Genomic DNA, 11,809 nt, shown 5'->3' on the forward strand with positions numbered 1-11,809 from the left:
GATCTCATGCCGTCTCCGAAAAAGCTGAATAGGAAGGGAAGCACCGCTGCCTATTGGAATTGGGGAGAGGATCAGGAATATGCATTTAATTGTTTAAAGGAGAGATTGACTTCCCCATCAATTCTAGCCTACCCCAATTACTCTGAGCCTTTTGAAGTACACTGTGATGCAAGCCATAAGGGACTCGGAGCAGTTCTTTACCAGAGCCACGATGATAAACCACGAGTTATCGCATATGCCAGCCGTGGACTTTCCAGATCAGAGCGAAATTATCCAGCCCATAATTTGGAAGTTCAAGGACTACCTGTATGACCATCGATTTACAGTAGTGACAGACAACAACCCCCTCACTTATGTGTTGACGAGTGCAAAATTAGATGCCACGGGTCATCGCTGGCTGGCTGCTTTGTCTGCTTACAGTTTTGACATTCGCTACCGTCCGGGGAAATCTCATGTAGATGCAGATACGTTGTCAAGGCTACCCACCAAGGAAGTGATGGAGCATAAGACCAGAGAGGATACCATTACTGAGGACTCTGTCTCAGCGGTATGCCAGACATTGTATGCTCAGCCCCATTTCCAAAGCATATGTATAGCAGAGATTATCCCTGAGGATATACAGGAAACATACTTGGAGGATTTGGAGCTTGAGCAACTCAGTCTTGGAAATGTCAGGAAAATGCAGAGGATGGACAGACTTCTTGGACCATGCATCCATAATGTTCAGAATGGTTTTAGGCCCAGGAGAGAGGAGCTGCCAGAGTCAGCCTGGAATCCATCACTTTACCGACAATTCGATTCCCTGGCTGTTAGTCGAGGAACCCTCTACCGGGAAGTTTCCATGGAGGGAGAGACAAAGCGGCAACTGGTTATCCCTGAAGCATTGATTCCAACTGTCCTAAGGAGTCTCCATAATCAGATGGGACATTTGGCAGTAGCCAAAACCTTATCACTGTGTAGAGACCGTTTTTATTGGCCATCTATGTCCAAAGATGTTGATAACTGGATTGCTAGATGCAACAGGTGCGTGCGGAGAAAAACACCAACCAAGGAGAGAGCGCCCCTTGTTTCTATTCGGACCACTCAACCTTTAGAACTTGTTTGTTTGGATTATTTAAATCTCGAACCATCCAAGGGGAACTATCAAAACATATCCTGGTTATAACAGACTACTTTACTCGCTATGGTGTTGCAGTTCCAACGCGCAATCAGACCACGAAGACCACAGCTGAGGCCTTGCTTAACAACTTCATTGTCCATTATGGTATACCCAAACGTCTTGCATTCAGATCAGGGTATGGCATTCAGGAGTAAGCTGATAAAACAACTATGCCGGATGACAGGTATTTCACAGTCACAGACTACTCCATACCATCCACAGGGCAATGGGCAGTGTGAACGGTTTAACCGCACCCTACTGAGTATGCTCGGCACCCTCGAAGAGGAACAGAAGCGGGACTGGAAGTCATATGTGGCACCTTTAGTCAACGCTTACAATTCAACGAGGAACAAATCTACTGGTTATTCGCCATTCTATTTGATGTTTGGGAGAGAGCCCCGTCTGCCCATGACGAGTGGGGTATTCATGTATGGCTGTGTCACGGTACTTCAGTGAGCTGTCACTCTTAAAGACGCCATATGTGTGCGCCAGAACAAGCAGTCCAGAAAAACTCACCACATACATACACGGGTCATGCACCCATGACACCGTCGTGATATGACTGAAAAATTGTTGAAAGCGACGTTAAACCCCAATCCACCACCACCACTACAACACCTAAAACATGCTTTCAAGATAATATTTGTTGGTACATATGCATGTACTAATGTTGACAAATAATGAATTATTGTTTAATATTCATTACAGGCTATGTGTCCACACTTGTTCAAGCAACAGTTGCGAGGAGGATAGAATTCCCAAACTACCAGGATGCCACCAACAGCAGTAAACTTTTCATGGGACCTTCACCACCTCCACTTACAGATTCCTATGAAGACTTTAACAAAGATGACTTGATTCAGAGACACAGATCGCGCTTTTCTTGAAATTCAATACCAGATTTGTGTTGAAGAATCATTTGCAGATGCATTTCATTGAATGAAATTTAATGACATTTAAGTTGAGCTAAATAATGACATTTCAAGCACTTCCAATTACAAGATATTTTGTATTAGTATCACATGATCACAATGAAGTACAGTCACAGATTTTCATGGCATAACATATTTAAATCCAGTGTATTCTTCAGATGGAAATGATTGTCTTATGGCATTTACAACACAGGCAGGCAGATTTTTTCTGTTTCTCTTCCCAAGACCCATCCACAACCACCGGGCAAACCTTCTGTAGGCAACGTGTCTGTAAACCCTGTACAGAGACAAATTAATTGAAATTATATTATAAAAGTGCTAACTGTATATTATGTTCTCAAGTATGTATACATGTACTTAATTTCTATGCCGTAAATATAGTGTATAGCTAGTTGCTTCATTGTAGAAGATGCATTGGAAGAAAAGCTAGTGCTAAACTGTTATGATGTTACTTTCTATTTCTATTCTTTTAATGATTTGTGCAAACTTTATTGTAACAATTAACAATGCAATCATTAGTGTGACAAAATCATGTTTTGTTATTCTTAATTATTGTTATTGTTCTTTTTCATCAAAATGTTGGGTTTTTTTCAAATTTTGTAACTACAAATTCATTCATATGATTCTCATTGTCATAATCATGCAAATGAAATGTTGGCTAGCATTTTCTATAAAGGGTTGCCACAATTTTATCTTCCGTGAATTTTATTATGTCATACTTAGTAGTCAAATGATTATTCAGAATACTTATGTAAACATCACAAAATAAAGACTGGAATACATGTACACACGTTTTGTTGTTTTCCTAAATTTATACACTTACTCGTGCGCTGGTTCATTGTCTCCAATAGGACCATTTTGATCAGAAAAATAAAAAACTGACACTACAAGAACATCCTTGTTCAAGCAGTTGGCGACAAATCCTCCATCCTCGGTTATGCAAGTCACCTCCCTCTCCTGGGTCATGCTCAATACCCTTGGTATTTCCTGACAGACACACTCTTCTTCAGTGGACATTGAAACACGCGCCACAATCGCACCTGCATTAATTAAAATAAAATTACATGAATAGTTGGTTTAAATTAATCAAAAATGGTCACTATTTAATTTAACCTATAGGCAGGCCTACGTGTGTGTATGTTTGTTGGACCCACAGGCTGACAGGGGGCAAAATCTATTGATCATTAGTGCTCATCAACAAAAAATTATAATAACCAATAAAAAAATAAATATTACTGAACATGTTTGTTTTGAGCACAAATAATCTTTAGAGTGATTATTAATAGATAAATAAATTGAATACTTGTAGGACTGGAACTAAGTTCGAATTTATTTCCTGAGCCGGCTGAGGTACCTGTAGGTACTACCTGTAGGCCTAAAATGTGAACACGGTCACAGCAATGTGTATTGTATGCTCTAGGCTACACGTTTACTAAACTAGAATCTATGATACTGTACATAGCCTATAATCTATAGTTATAAAACATTAATTGACATTGAAATGGTACCTTATTTAAAATCCTACCATGAATCGTTGTCGCGTCTACTGTCCCGTCTTCTCGCAGCGGTGGCCATTTCTTCGTCCTCATTGTCCGAGTCGCCATCACTTCCCGACTCTGTGTCTACTGGCGTTGTTGGACGAGCTGGAATTCTCCTTGGTTCAAACTGATAAGGCTGAATGTCAAAATCAAAATTTTTGTCTGGAACATCGCTGTCATCTCCGTCAGACATTGTTATATAGTCAGACATTGTTATATAGGGGTTATCTTTTGAAATGGTCACATCGTTTCCCGGGCTTACGTGCTCAATAAACAGAGAGCTGAGCTGGCCACTCTCTTGATCCCAATCAGTGACGTCACAGGGTCACGTGACCGTACACCTCATTAACTTTCACAGTATCTCGGCGATACTCGTATCGCAGGCCGTTCATGGCATATTAAAAATTAACGAAACATCTGGTTATGTGCGTTATACATTTAAAATGAGTTTTAAGCAATTATAACATTAAATTATATGATTTCATAGGCAGTTGCACAAATCCTTTAATGTAGATTGATTTTGTTTATGGCAAGCCGTTTTAACATTTAATCCTATTTCCTCTTAAGGGGATAGTTTTTTCACTTAAGTGAAATTCTTTTTCACTCAAGTGAAAAACAATTGCACTTAAGGGGAAATGAAACATAATGCAAATTATTAATACAACTTAAGGGGGAGAAAATCACTTAAGGGATTCTTTTTTTCACTTAAGGTAAATAAAACAGTCAGTATGCTATCCACCCCCATTTCAAAATGGGAAGAGCCACTTCCTTGTACCTCGTTTTCATACCGGAAATGAAAGCTATTTTAAATGATGGCGGGAGACATAAGCAGAGTGCTAGAGGCAATCCAGAGAAACATACGGAATGTTGGAAGACAGTTAGAACAAGAAAATCCCGATACTGTTATGCTTGATCGGCTTTTGAGGCATTCGTTGGACAACCTTGACAGAATTTCAACTCCAACTAACCAGTTCGCCGAGGTCAGATCAGCGGTACAAGATATGATAGAGGTGGTCAACAACGCCGCATCAGCATCTGCCCAATCCAGATCTGATACAACGGATTCAGATTTTCAAGGTAAGTACTCTGGTAATAATGTAATCGGAAACAATATCTAATATCCGTAACATTTGTTCGGTAAAATACATTGGCGTTTTTTGGTAATATTTGTATCAGGTCGGGAATATATCAATGTGATTGACAACTGTTACCTATTGCATGTATCGTTTTTGGGTACTGTACAGTACTGGGACCCTACCAGAGTCTGAACTACCAGTTTCCGTGAATTTTGCGAGAACTATTGCACGCGCGCTTTCCCGTTGAATTTGGTTTGTGGTTTCAACAAAGCAAGATGACGAGACTAATGGGAAATAATAACAAATACTATCAAACGATGTGTTAACTATAATCTTACACTTTATTGTTTACTTGATAGGTGAAATCGATATTCAACTTGGGGGTGTCAATATATTTTGGTATCATACCTTGAAATAATCGTTTGTAGACTAATTTCCCGATGTTTGCACAGCGTCTGCTAAACGGAAGCAACCACACGGAACATGGTAGGTGGAAGTAACTCACAACGGAAAATTGTTGTATTAATCACAGCAAAAGACATTGTCGACGACAACAAGTTGCCACTGCCGGTAGTAACATTGACTGTGTGTTGTAAATGTTACATGTATGATAACCACAGAATAAACAATATGATTATCATATTATACTATGGTTTGTCTGTATTAACTTATTATACATAATTCAAACTCAGAATTCACATAAATAATAATAAAAAAAAAAAAAAAAAAATGAAACTAAATGACAAGAAAAATATAGAGCATAAACAATTTCAAATGAAAAGGATCAATTTAATTAAAACAAAATTAATAAATCAATAAATAAATTACCATTTTAGTGAAAAAAAAAAAAAAATTTATACCGGTAATCCAATTAGTGAATTCATTCTATTAAAATAAATAAATAAGTAAATAAATTGCAATTATTAACAGAAATTAGCATTTATTATGAATCAATTAATGAATTTTAACTCTTTACCACTTAGTACTCCCTTTACTCCAACACCTAATGACTTCATCTGACGCCCCTCTCTGTATCCCCAATGACGACATATGACGACTTTTCAAATTTCCCACTCTTTTTTGCTTGGAAAACCCCTATCCCATAAAACCTTTGTTAATTTTAACCAATTGGATTTCAGAAAAGTCTTCAGTCCATTTCCTTTGCATAAATTATCTATTTTAAGCAAAGGGGTTTCCACTGTAAACCAATCAGAATACAGTGAATATTTCTGTAGATTTCCACTACTACAAAATGGAGGATTTGTCTGAAGTGTCTGATACTGACTCAGTTCATGAAATTATTGCTGGCATTTTCAATTCTGATGATGAAGGAGAGTTTAGTGGGTTTGAACTGGATGATGTAAGTGTTTCAAACAGTGATGAAAATGAATCTGACAATGAAGATAATATTTCAAATTCTGAAAACGAAACTAATGGCGATGAAAACAGAGATCCACATGTTCCGAGATGTCTGCTTCAAAGTGGTCCTAAATTACCCAGAAACATTGATGTTAACACTGCTACCCCTTTGGAATATTTTTCACTGTTTTTGGAAGAAAACATCTATCAGAAAATTGCAAATGAAACAAATGCATATGCCCTATTACACCAGCAGGAACAGGATATTAACTGAAGTGAAACAACTTCAGATGAAATCAGAGCTTTTATTGGTCTGAATATTCTGATGGGAGTCTCTCCCCGACACAGTTACAAAGATTACTGGGACAATGATAGCTTCCTTGTCAACCCAGGATTTACCAGCACCATGACAAAGAACAGGTATGAAAAGTTGAACCAGTTTCTTCATTTAAATGCCAGTGCTGCACGTGTCCCCAGAAATGACCCCACTTATCATCCAATAACAAAGTTTTGCCCATTTATGAAATGACTTCCAGGAACTTTTTGAAGCACTATCAACATTCTACTGAGATTTCTGTTGATGAGGCAATGAAAGGCTACAAAGGCCGGTCTGAACTACGGCAGTACATGCCTGCTAAGCCAGAAAAATTTGGAATAAAGTTTTGGGCCAGGTGTGATGGAGTTACCAGCTATATGAGCAAGTATCAGTTATACACAGGTAAAAGAGACAGAACAGACATCCAGGAAAGATATGGGTTGGGATATAGAGTTGTTAATGATATGACTAGGGACTTGGTTGGAATGAACCACCATCTGTACTTTGACAGGTTTTTTTCAAGTGTTAAGCTGTCACAACACCTGTACGATGATGACATTTACACCTGTTGTACTGTTAACACCAACAGGAAAGGACTACCTGCACAACTTCGTGTGAAAAAAACTGTACTGAAGAAATCTATCCCTAAAAGAGGAAACTATGTCAGCTTTCAGAAAAGAAACCTTACCATTTCAGCATGGAACGACAACAACATAGTTGTTGTAATGTACAACAACATCGCTGAGGAAGACCAAGATTCTTCATGTTTTCGACAGGTGGGCAATAGGCAACAACAAATTACCCAACCCAAAGCCATTCAAGAATACAATAAATATATGAATGGGGTGGATGTTCATGACCAGCTAAGAAAGAAATATGCTGCAGGAAGAGCCAGCAAAAAGTACACAAGGTACCTGTTGTGGTTCATAATTGACCGTGTCAATGCTTTCATCGTTTACAACCAGGTGTCAACACGACAGGTGAGGAACAGGACTAAAACAAAGATGAGCCAGTGTGACTTCATTCTTGAATTAGGCACTGAACTCATTGGAGGCTATTCCAGCAGAAAAAGAACAACTGTTAGGGAAACTGGAGCTGTATTACCAATTGAGGGCCACAGAACACCACACACACATGTGAGGCTACCTGAACAAAAACGCGGGTGTAAATTGTGTTGGCAGGAAAAGTTGCGCCGTGACACTGTGTATGGTTGCCAGACATGCAACTCCCACATGTGTGAGAATTGCTTCAGGATGAGTCATACCTAACTAATGACAATTTGTTTTTGAATCACAATTTTATCAAACCGTATCAGTGGATTTTTACCTGTAATGCTGACTTACCTGTAAATTGACAATTGTTGTGAGACTTTATTTTTCATGTGAGCATTTTGATCTGATTCTTGAGACTCTACTGATTAATTTGGTGTATGGAAGTCATATATCAAACAGTAAATGAATTTTTCCCATTGTTTTTAATTAAGTATTAATTAAAATTTTAAATTAACATGAAAATGCTCCAGGGCTTCCCTTATCTGTTGCTATGGGGAAATAGCAAGGACGTCATATGTAGTCATTAGGTGGTAAAGAGTTTTAATCTATTAGCCAATTTTGCAAATAATGTATCAAATCAAACTGAAAATTATCTATAAATTATTAACCAATTTAGGAGAGACTAAAAATAGTCCAAAACTTCAGTCGTTCCAATTCGAACCAAACTGTTTGCCGTGGTTTGCATCCCTTAAACTCGGGGAAGAAGGTCCTGGTGGTTGAGCATTATTCTGATTTTATCAGTCTTGTATGCAACACACCACTTTGGCTTCCGACTCGGGCTAGAAGGCCGGTAATATGGTCCCTGTATTACCAATCGGCTGGTCTAGTCTCCAGATGACAGTGTCTGAGGGGCAATCGCAAGGGCATTTAAATTTTCTGCAATTTATACTTTGCGAGTATATCACTTGTGCAACCCTGACACTTAGGCGCTGGAGATCCATGCCTCCAGAAGTGTCCCCTTGTTTGGCTCCGTGGCGGGTGGGGCCACAAGTAACGAAACGAACATTAAACTAAATATGGGTAAACACAAAAATAATCCAGACGAACAGCCACACCAACATACAACAGACAAACGGAGTGAAACAGTACCAAAAACGGGGTCACCTTCACCGGCGTTTCCGAGGTTCCTTACCATGACCTCAACACAGAGTGGGAAGACAACAGCAGGGTTGTCTCCTCTGATCTTGAGAAAATGAATCCAAGGAATCGCCTTATCAAGGTCTACCGCACTCAGCAGGCTACTAACCTGCTGAAGTGCACCAGTTTTGGTGGCATCGGTGTTCTAGTGAACATTTTGTTTTCACACGAAACTTTCAGCTTATATTATTTAAGATTAAATTTCGTGATTCTTGCTTGGGTGGATAAAGGTTACAAGGTCCCTGTCATAACATAGTTTTATTTAATATTTTATATGAAAATACTTTTATTTTAAAGAATCCGGTCAAGATGGATTTTCAAAAGGGAAACGCCGTCCTGCATTTGGGATCACTGTCGACCTAATCCGGAGACAGTTGAAGAAGGGCTTCACAGCTAAAGCCATTGCAGATCAACTTCACTGCAGTCCTTCCCTGGTCTACAAGACCCTGAAATCTGCTGGCCTGCCTGTAAGAAGTGTGAAGTATTCTACAATCAGTGACAGTGATCTTGATGCTGTTGTACAAGACATTCATCGGGCACACCCTAATGCAGGAAATGAGGTAATAGTATATTAAAGTGTGTGTGGTCATCATTGGATTTGGTATAAACAAGAACACTGAATTTATCTTTTTTAATTCTTCATTCTCATTAAAGTCATTCAGAGTTCTTTTTATTTGTCTAAACATCATTCCCTTTCAACTTGAACTTTTTTACCAAGCACATCTAACATTTACATTTCTTAAAAGGAGGAAGGAAAATCAAGATCTGGTGAAGGAAAAATATCCTGTTATATAATACAAATGAAGAAATTCTAGTATGGGTGTCTGTGTAGTATGTAGATCATGACCATACAGTCAGTAATTCAACAGCACAATTGTTGCTAGCTATATGCCATTTTCAGTTTAACCTCAAACATTTCAATCACTGAATATCTTCCACAACCAAAGGATTTTATACAAAGATGCACACCTATGTGTAAAGCAAATCAGTGTAGCTTGCTAGAGCAACTCGGGACGTAAACTTCCCTTATGAGATTCAGAAGTGCTTGCTGGAGTCAATTGAGATTGCTTTTCAGGTTCGAATGTCACAACACTTACTGGACAGGAAATGGGTTTCCACTTAATTATAAGAACATTTTCAATTGATGCTTTTCAGCATTTTAAAAGCTAAATGTATTTCATCATTCATCAAAACATTTTTCAGATGATGAGTGGGTACCTTAGAAGTGAAGGACTTCAAATACAAAGACGACGGGTTCGCCAGACTCTCAACAGGGTTGATCCTGAAGCAGCTGCTCAGAAGTGGAGTCGTGCTATAGTGAGACGGGTGTATAAGGTCCCAGTACCAAACAGTCTTTGGCACATGGATGGACATATGCGTCTCATTCGGTAGGACATTTTCTCTTTTTGAGATGGTGGTTGGGGAGGAATGGGTAGGATTATTAATGTATATTATTTTAAACATGGCTGAATTTTAAACCTTTAGAACTTTAAAGTACTCTGCACGTCTTTAAATGACCTTAGTTGTGGATAGGACGTAAAACAACAATAAACTAAAACTAAACTAAAGTACTCTACTTCATAATGAAATTTTCAACATATGATAATTAATAGATATATTAGTTACATGTATATTTTTATTAGTTTTGTTTATACTGTATGCGTCTAAGTGTTTAGTCTAGTTTTCGTCTGCTTATATCGTATCGTTTGGTCATTGGTCAGTTTTGTCTTTGTCTTACGTCACAATCTTGTGTCTTATTTTATTGGCTCTTGTCCATTTCGCGCTTTTTGTTTGTTCCGGTCATTGTCTGACTGGACAGTGAGGTGACCAGAGAAATTGTGAAGTCGTGCGAGTGAATATCTGCAAACCTCATGTATAACTGTAAGTTTTGCTATTTTATTATCCTGCAAACTCCACTGATTGATTTGTATCGATTACTAAAGTATATTTGGTATCAGAAGTCGGATTTAAATTACTTTCATTATCAATATTTTTCTGTAATACTAGTTTGTACTTGTGCCGATAATCTCAAGTAATGATATTATTTGAATATCTGTATTTCTAATTTCCTATCTAGGTCATTATCACATAATGTTACTACCGATTTAGTTCCGTAATTTAGATCTGTACATTTGTAACTTTACAGACCCGCTCACCTGTACGATGCCGGTCATATTTACAAGACAAGATTTCCCCTATAACTCTGTGCCATACACAGGTAATTCAGCTTATGATAATTGTATTTTTAGTATGTATACAGATAATTGTACATCTGTATGTTATATTTTTATTTTCCGTACTTACCGTATACGGTACTGTATATCTATACCGAGCTAGTTCATATTTTACCGGTATATGAAATAAGTAATTCAGAACACATTGTTCAATGTAATATCTTTCGTTTATATATCCAGTGCAGTATCAGCTATATCTGTAACTGTTATAGTCTTTTTATACTGTGATACGTATTAGTTGAGCCAGTGCTACATGTAAACTAGTATTGTAACCGTGACGTATTAGTTATCACGTAATAGGTGTATTGTACTTCTATATTTATCTGTGTGAAATGTGTCGTATGGTCAACTTTATTATGTACATTATCGTTATGCTGTTTTATATTTGTTATTGCAGAGTTAATCTCTTGTCGCCTGCAATAAAAAACCAGGTTAATGGTTGAGAACTTATGAAGGTGTTGTTGTGGTGTTTTGCCCATAACCGACCCTGTAATATTGGCGCCCATGTAGGGACCCGGGATTAGTACTTAGCCATGCCCCATCGGCATCGCTGTAACCCCTGGAAACTCAAGGACGAGTTATTTCCTGGAGGGGGAGTATGTAACCCTGGTAAAATACTATCCGCAATATACCACTCGGCTAGAGAGAACTTCTCTTTAGCTCGATTGGTTGAGCGTCAGACTAGTAAGCCAGGGGTCCCGAGTTCGATTCCTAGCGGAGGCATTGAGATGAAAAATGACCTCTGTTACACCATCTCATTGCCAAGCTAATGTAGCTCTACCTTATTGACTAATTTTCCCCATTGTTTTTATAATGTTTGTATTATTAATTTTGCATCGAATTTCATTGTGAGTTATTAAAGCCAAAATGTGGTTTAATTTAAGAATGGACTGAGGTTGTATCTCAGTAACAAAGATATCTTATGTATAATGTGTATGTATATGTGTAATAAGTCAGTTGAGAGCTGGGAGTTAACGAATAAAGAAGTAAACTGGTAACCAACCGT

At 38.1% G+C, this 11,809-nt stretch overlaps 3 protein-coding genes and 1 pseudogene across 3 annotated transcripts; 3 read left to right on the top strand and 1 right to left on the bottom strand.

Annotated features, from left to right (window-relative positions):
- Positions 1 to 496: 496 nt before the first annotated feature.
- Positions 497 to 1,165, top strand: LOC132564964 (uncharacterized). The gene has a single exon (XM_060229569.1). The coding sequence runs from the start codon at positions 497 to 499 to the stop codon at positions 1,163 to 1,165; it is 669 nt and encodes a 222-aa protein (XP_060085552.1).
- A 1,745-nt stretch (positions 1,166 to 2,910) lies between these two features.
- Positions 2,911 to 3,822, bottom strand: LOC132564965 (uncharacterized). The gene is made up of 2 exons (XM_060229570.1): positions 3,639 to 3,822; positions 2,911 to 3,131 (listed from the first exon to the last, which is right to left on the bottom strand). The coding sequence occupies exons 1-2, from the start codon at positions 3,820 to 3,822 to the stop codon at positions 2,911 to 2,913; spliced, it is 405 nt and encodes a 134-aa protein (XP_060085553.1).
- Positions 3,823 to 4,441: 619 nt separating this feature from the next.
- LOC132564966 (uncharacterized) lies at positions 4,442 to 9,961 on the top strand. Its single transcript, XM_060229571.1, has 3 exons — positions 4,442 to 4,718; positions 8,879 to 9,129; positions 9,773 to 9,961. Exons 1-3 carry the CDS (start codon positions 4,442 to 4,444, stop codon positions 9,959 to 9,961), a joined length of 717 nt encoding a protein of 238 aa, XP_060085554.1.
- LOC132564963 (piggyBac transposable element-derived protein 4-like) lies at positions 6,471 to 7,648 on the top strand (annotated as a pseudogene).
- Positions 9,962 to 11,809: the final 1,848 nt, after the last annotated feature.

This window comes from Ylistrum balloti, unplaced genomic scaffold, assembly GCF_031769215.1.
Source record: "Ylistrum balloti isolate Yb309-2 unplaced genomic scaffold, AGI_CSIRO_Ybal_v1 Utg373360, whole genome shotgun sequence".
Classification (NCBI taxonomy): Eukaryota; Metazoa; Mollusca; class Bivalvia; order Pectinida; family Pectinidae; genus Ylistrum; species Ylistrum balloti.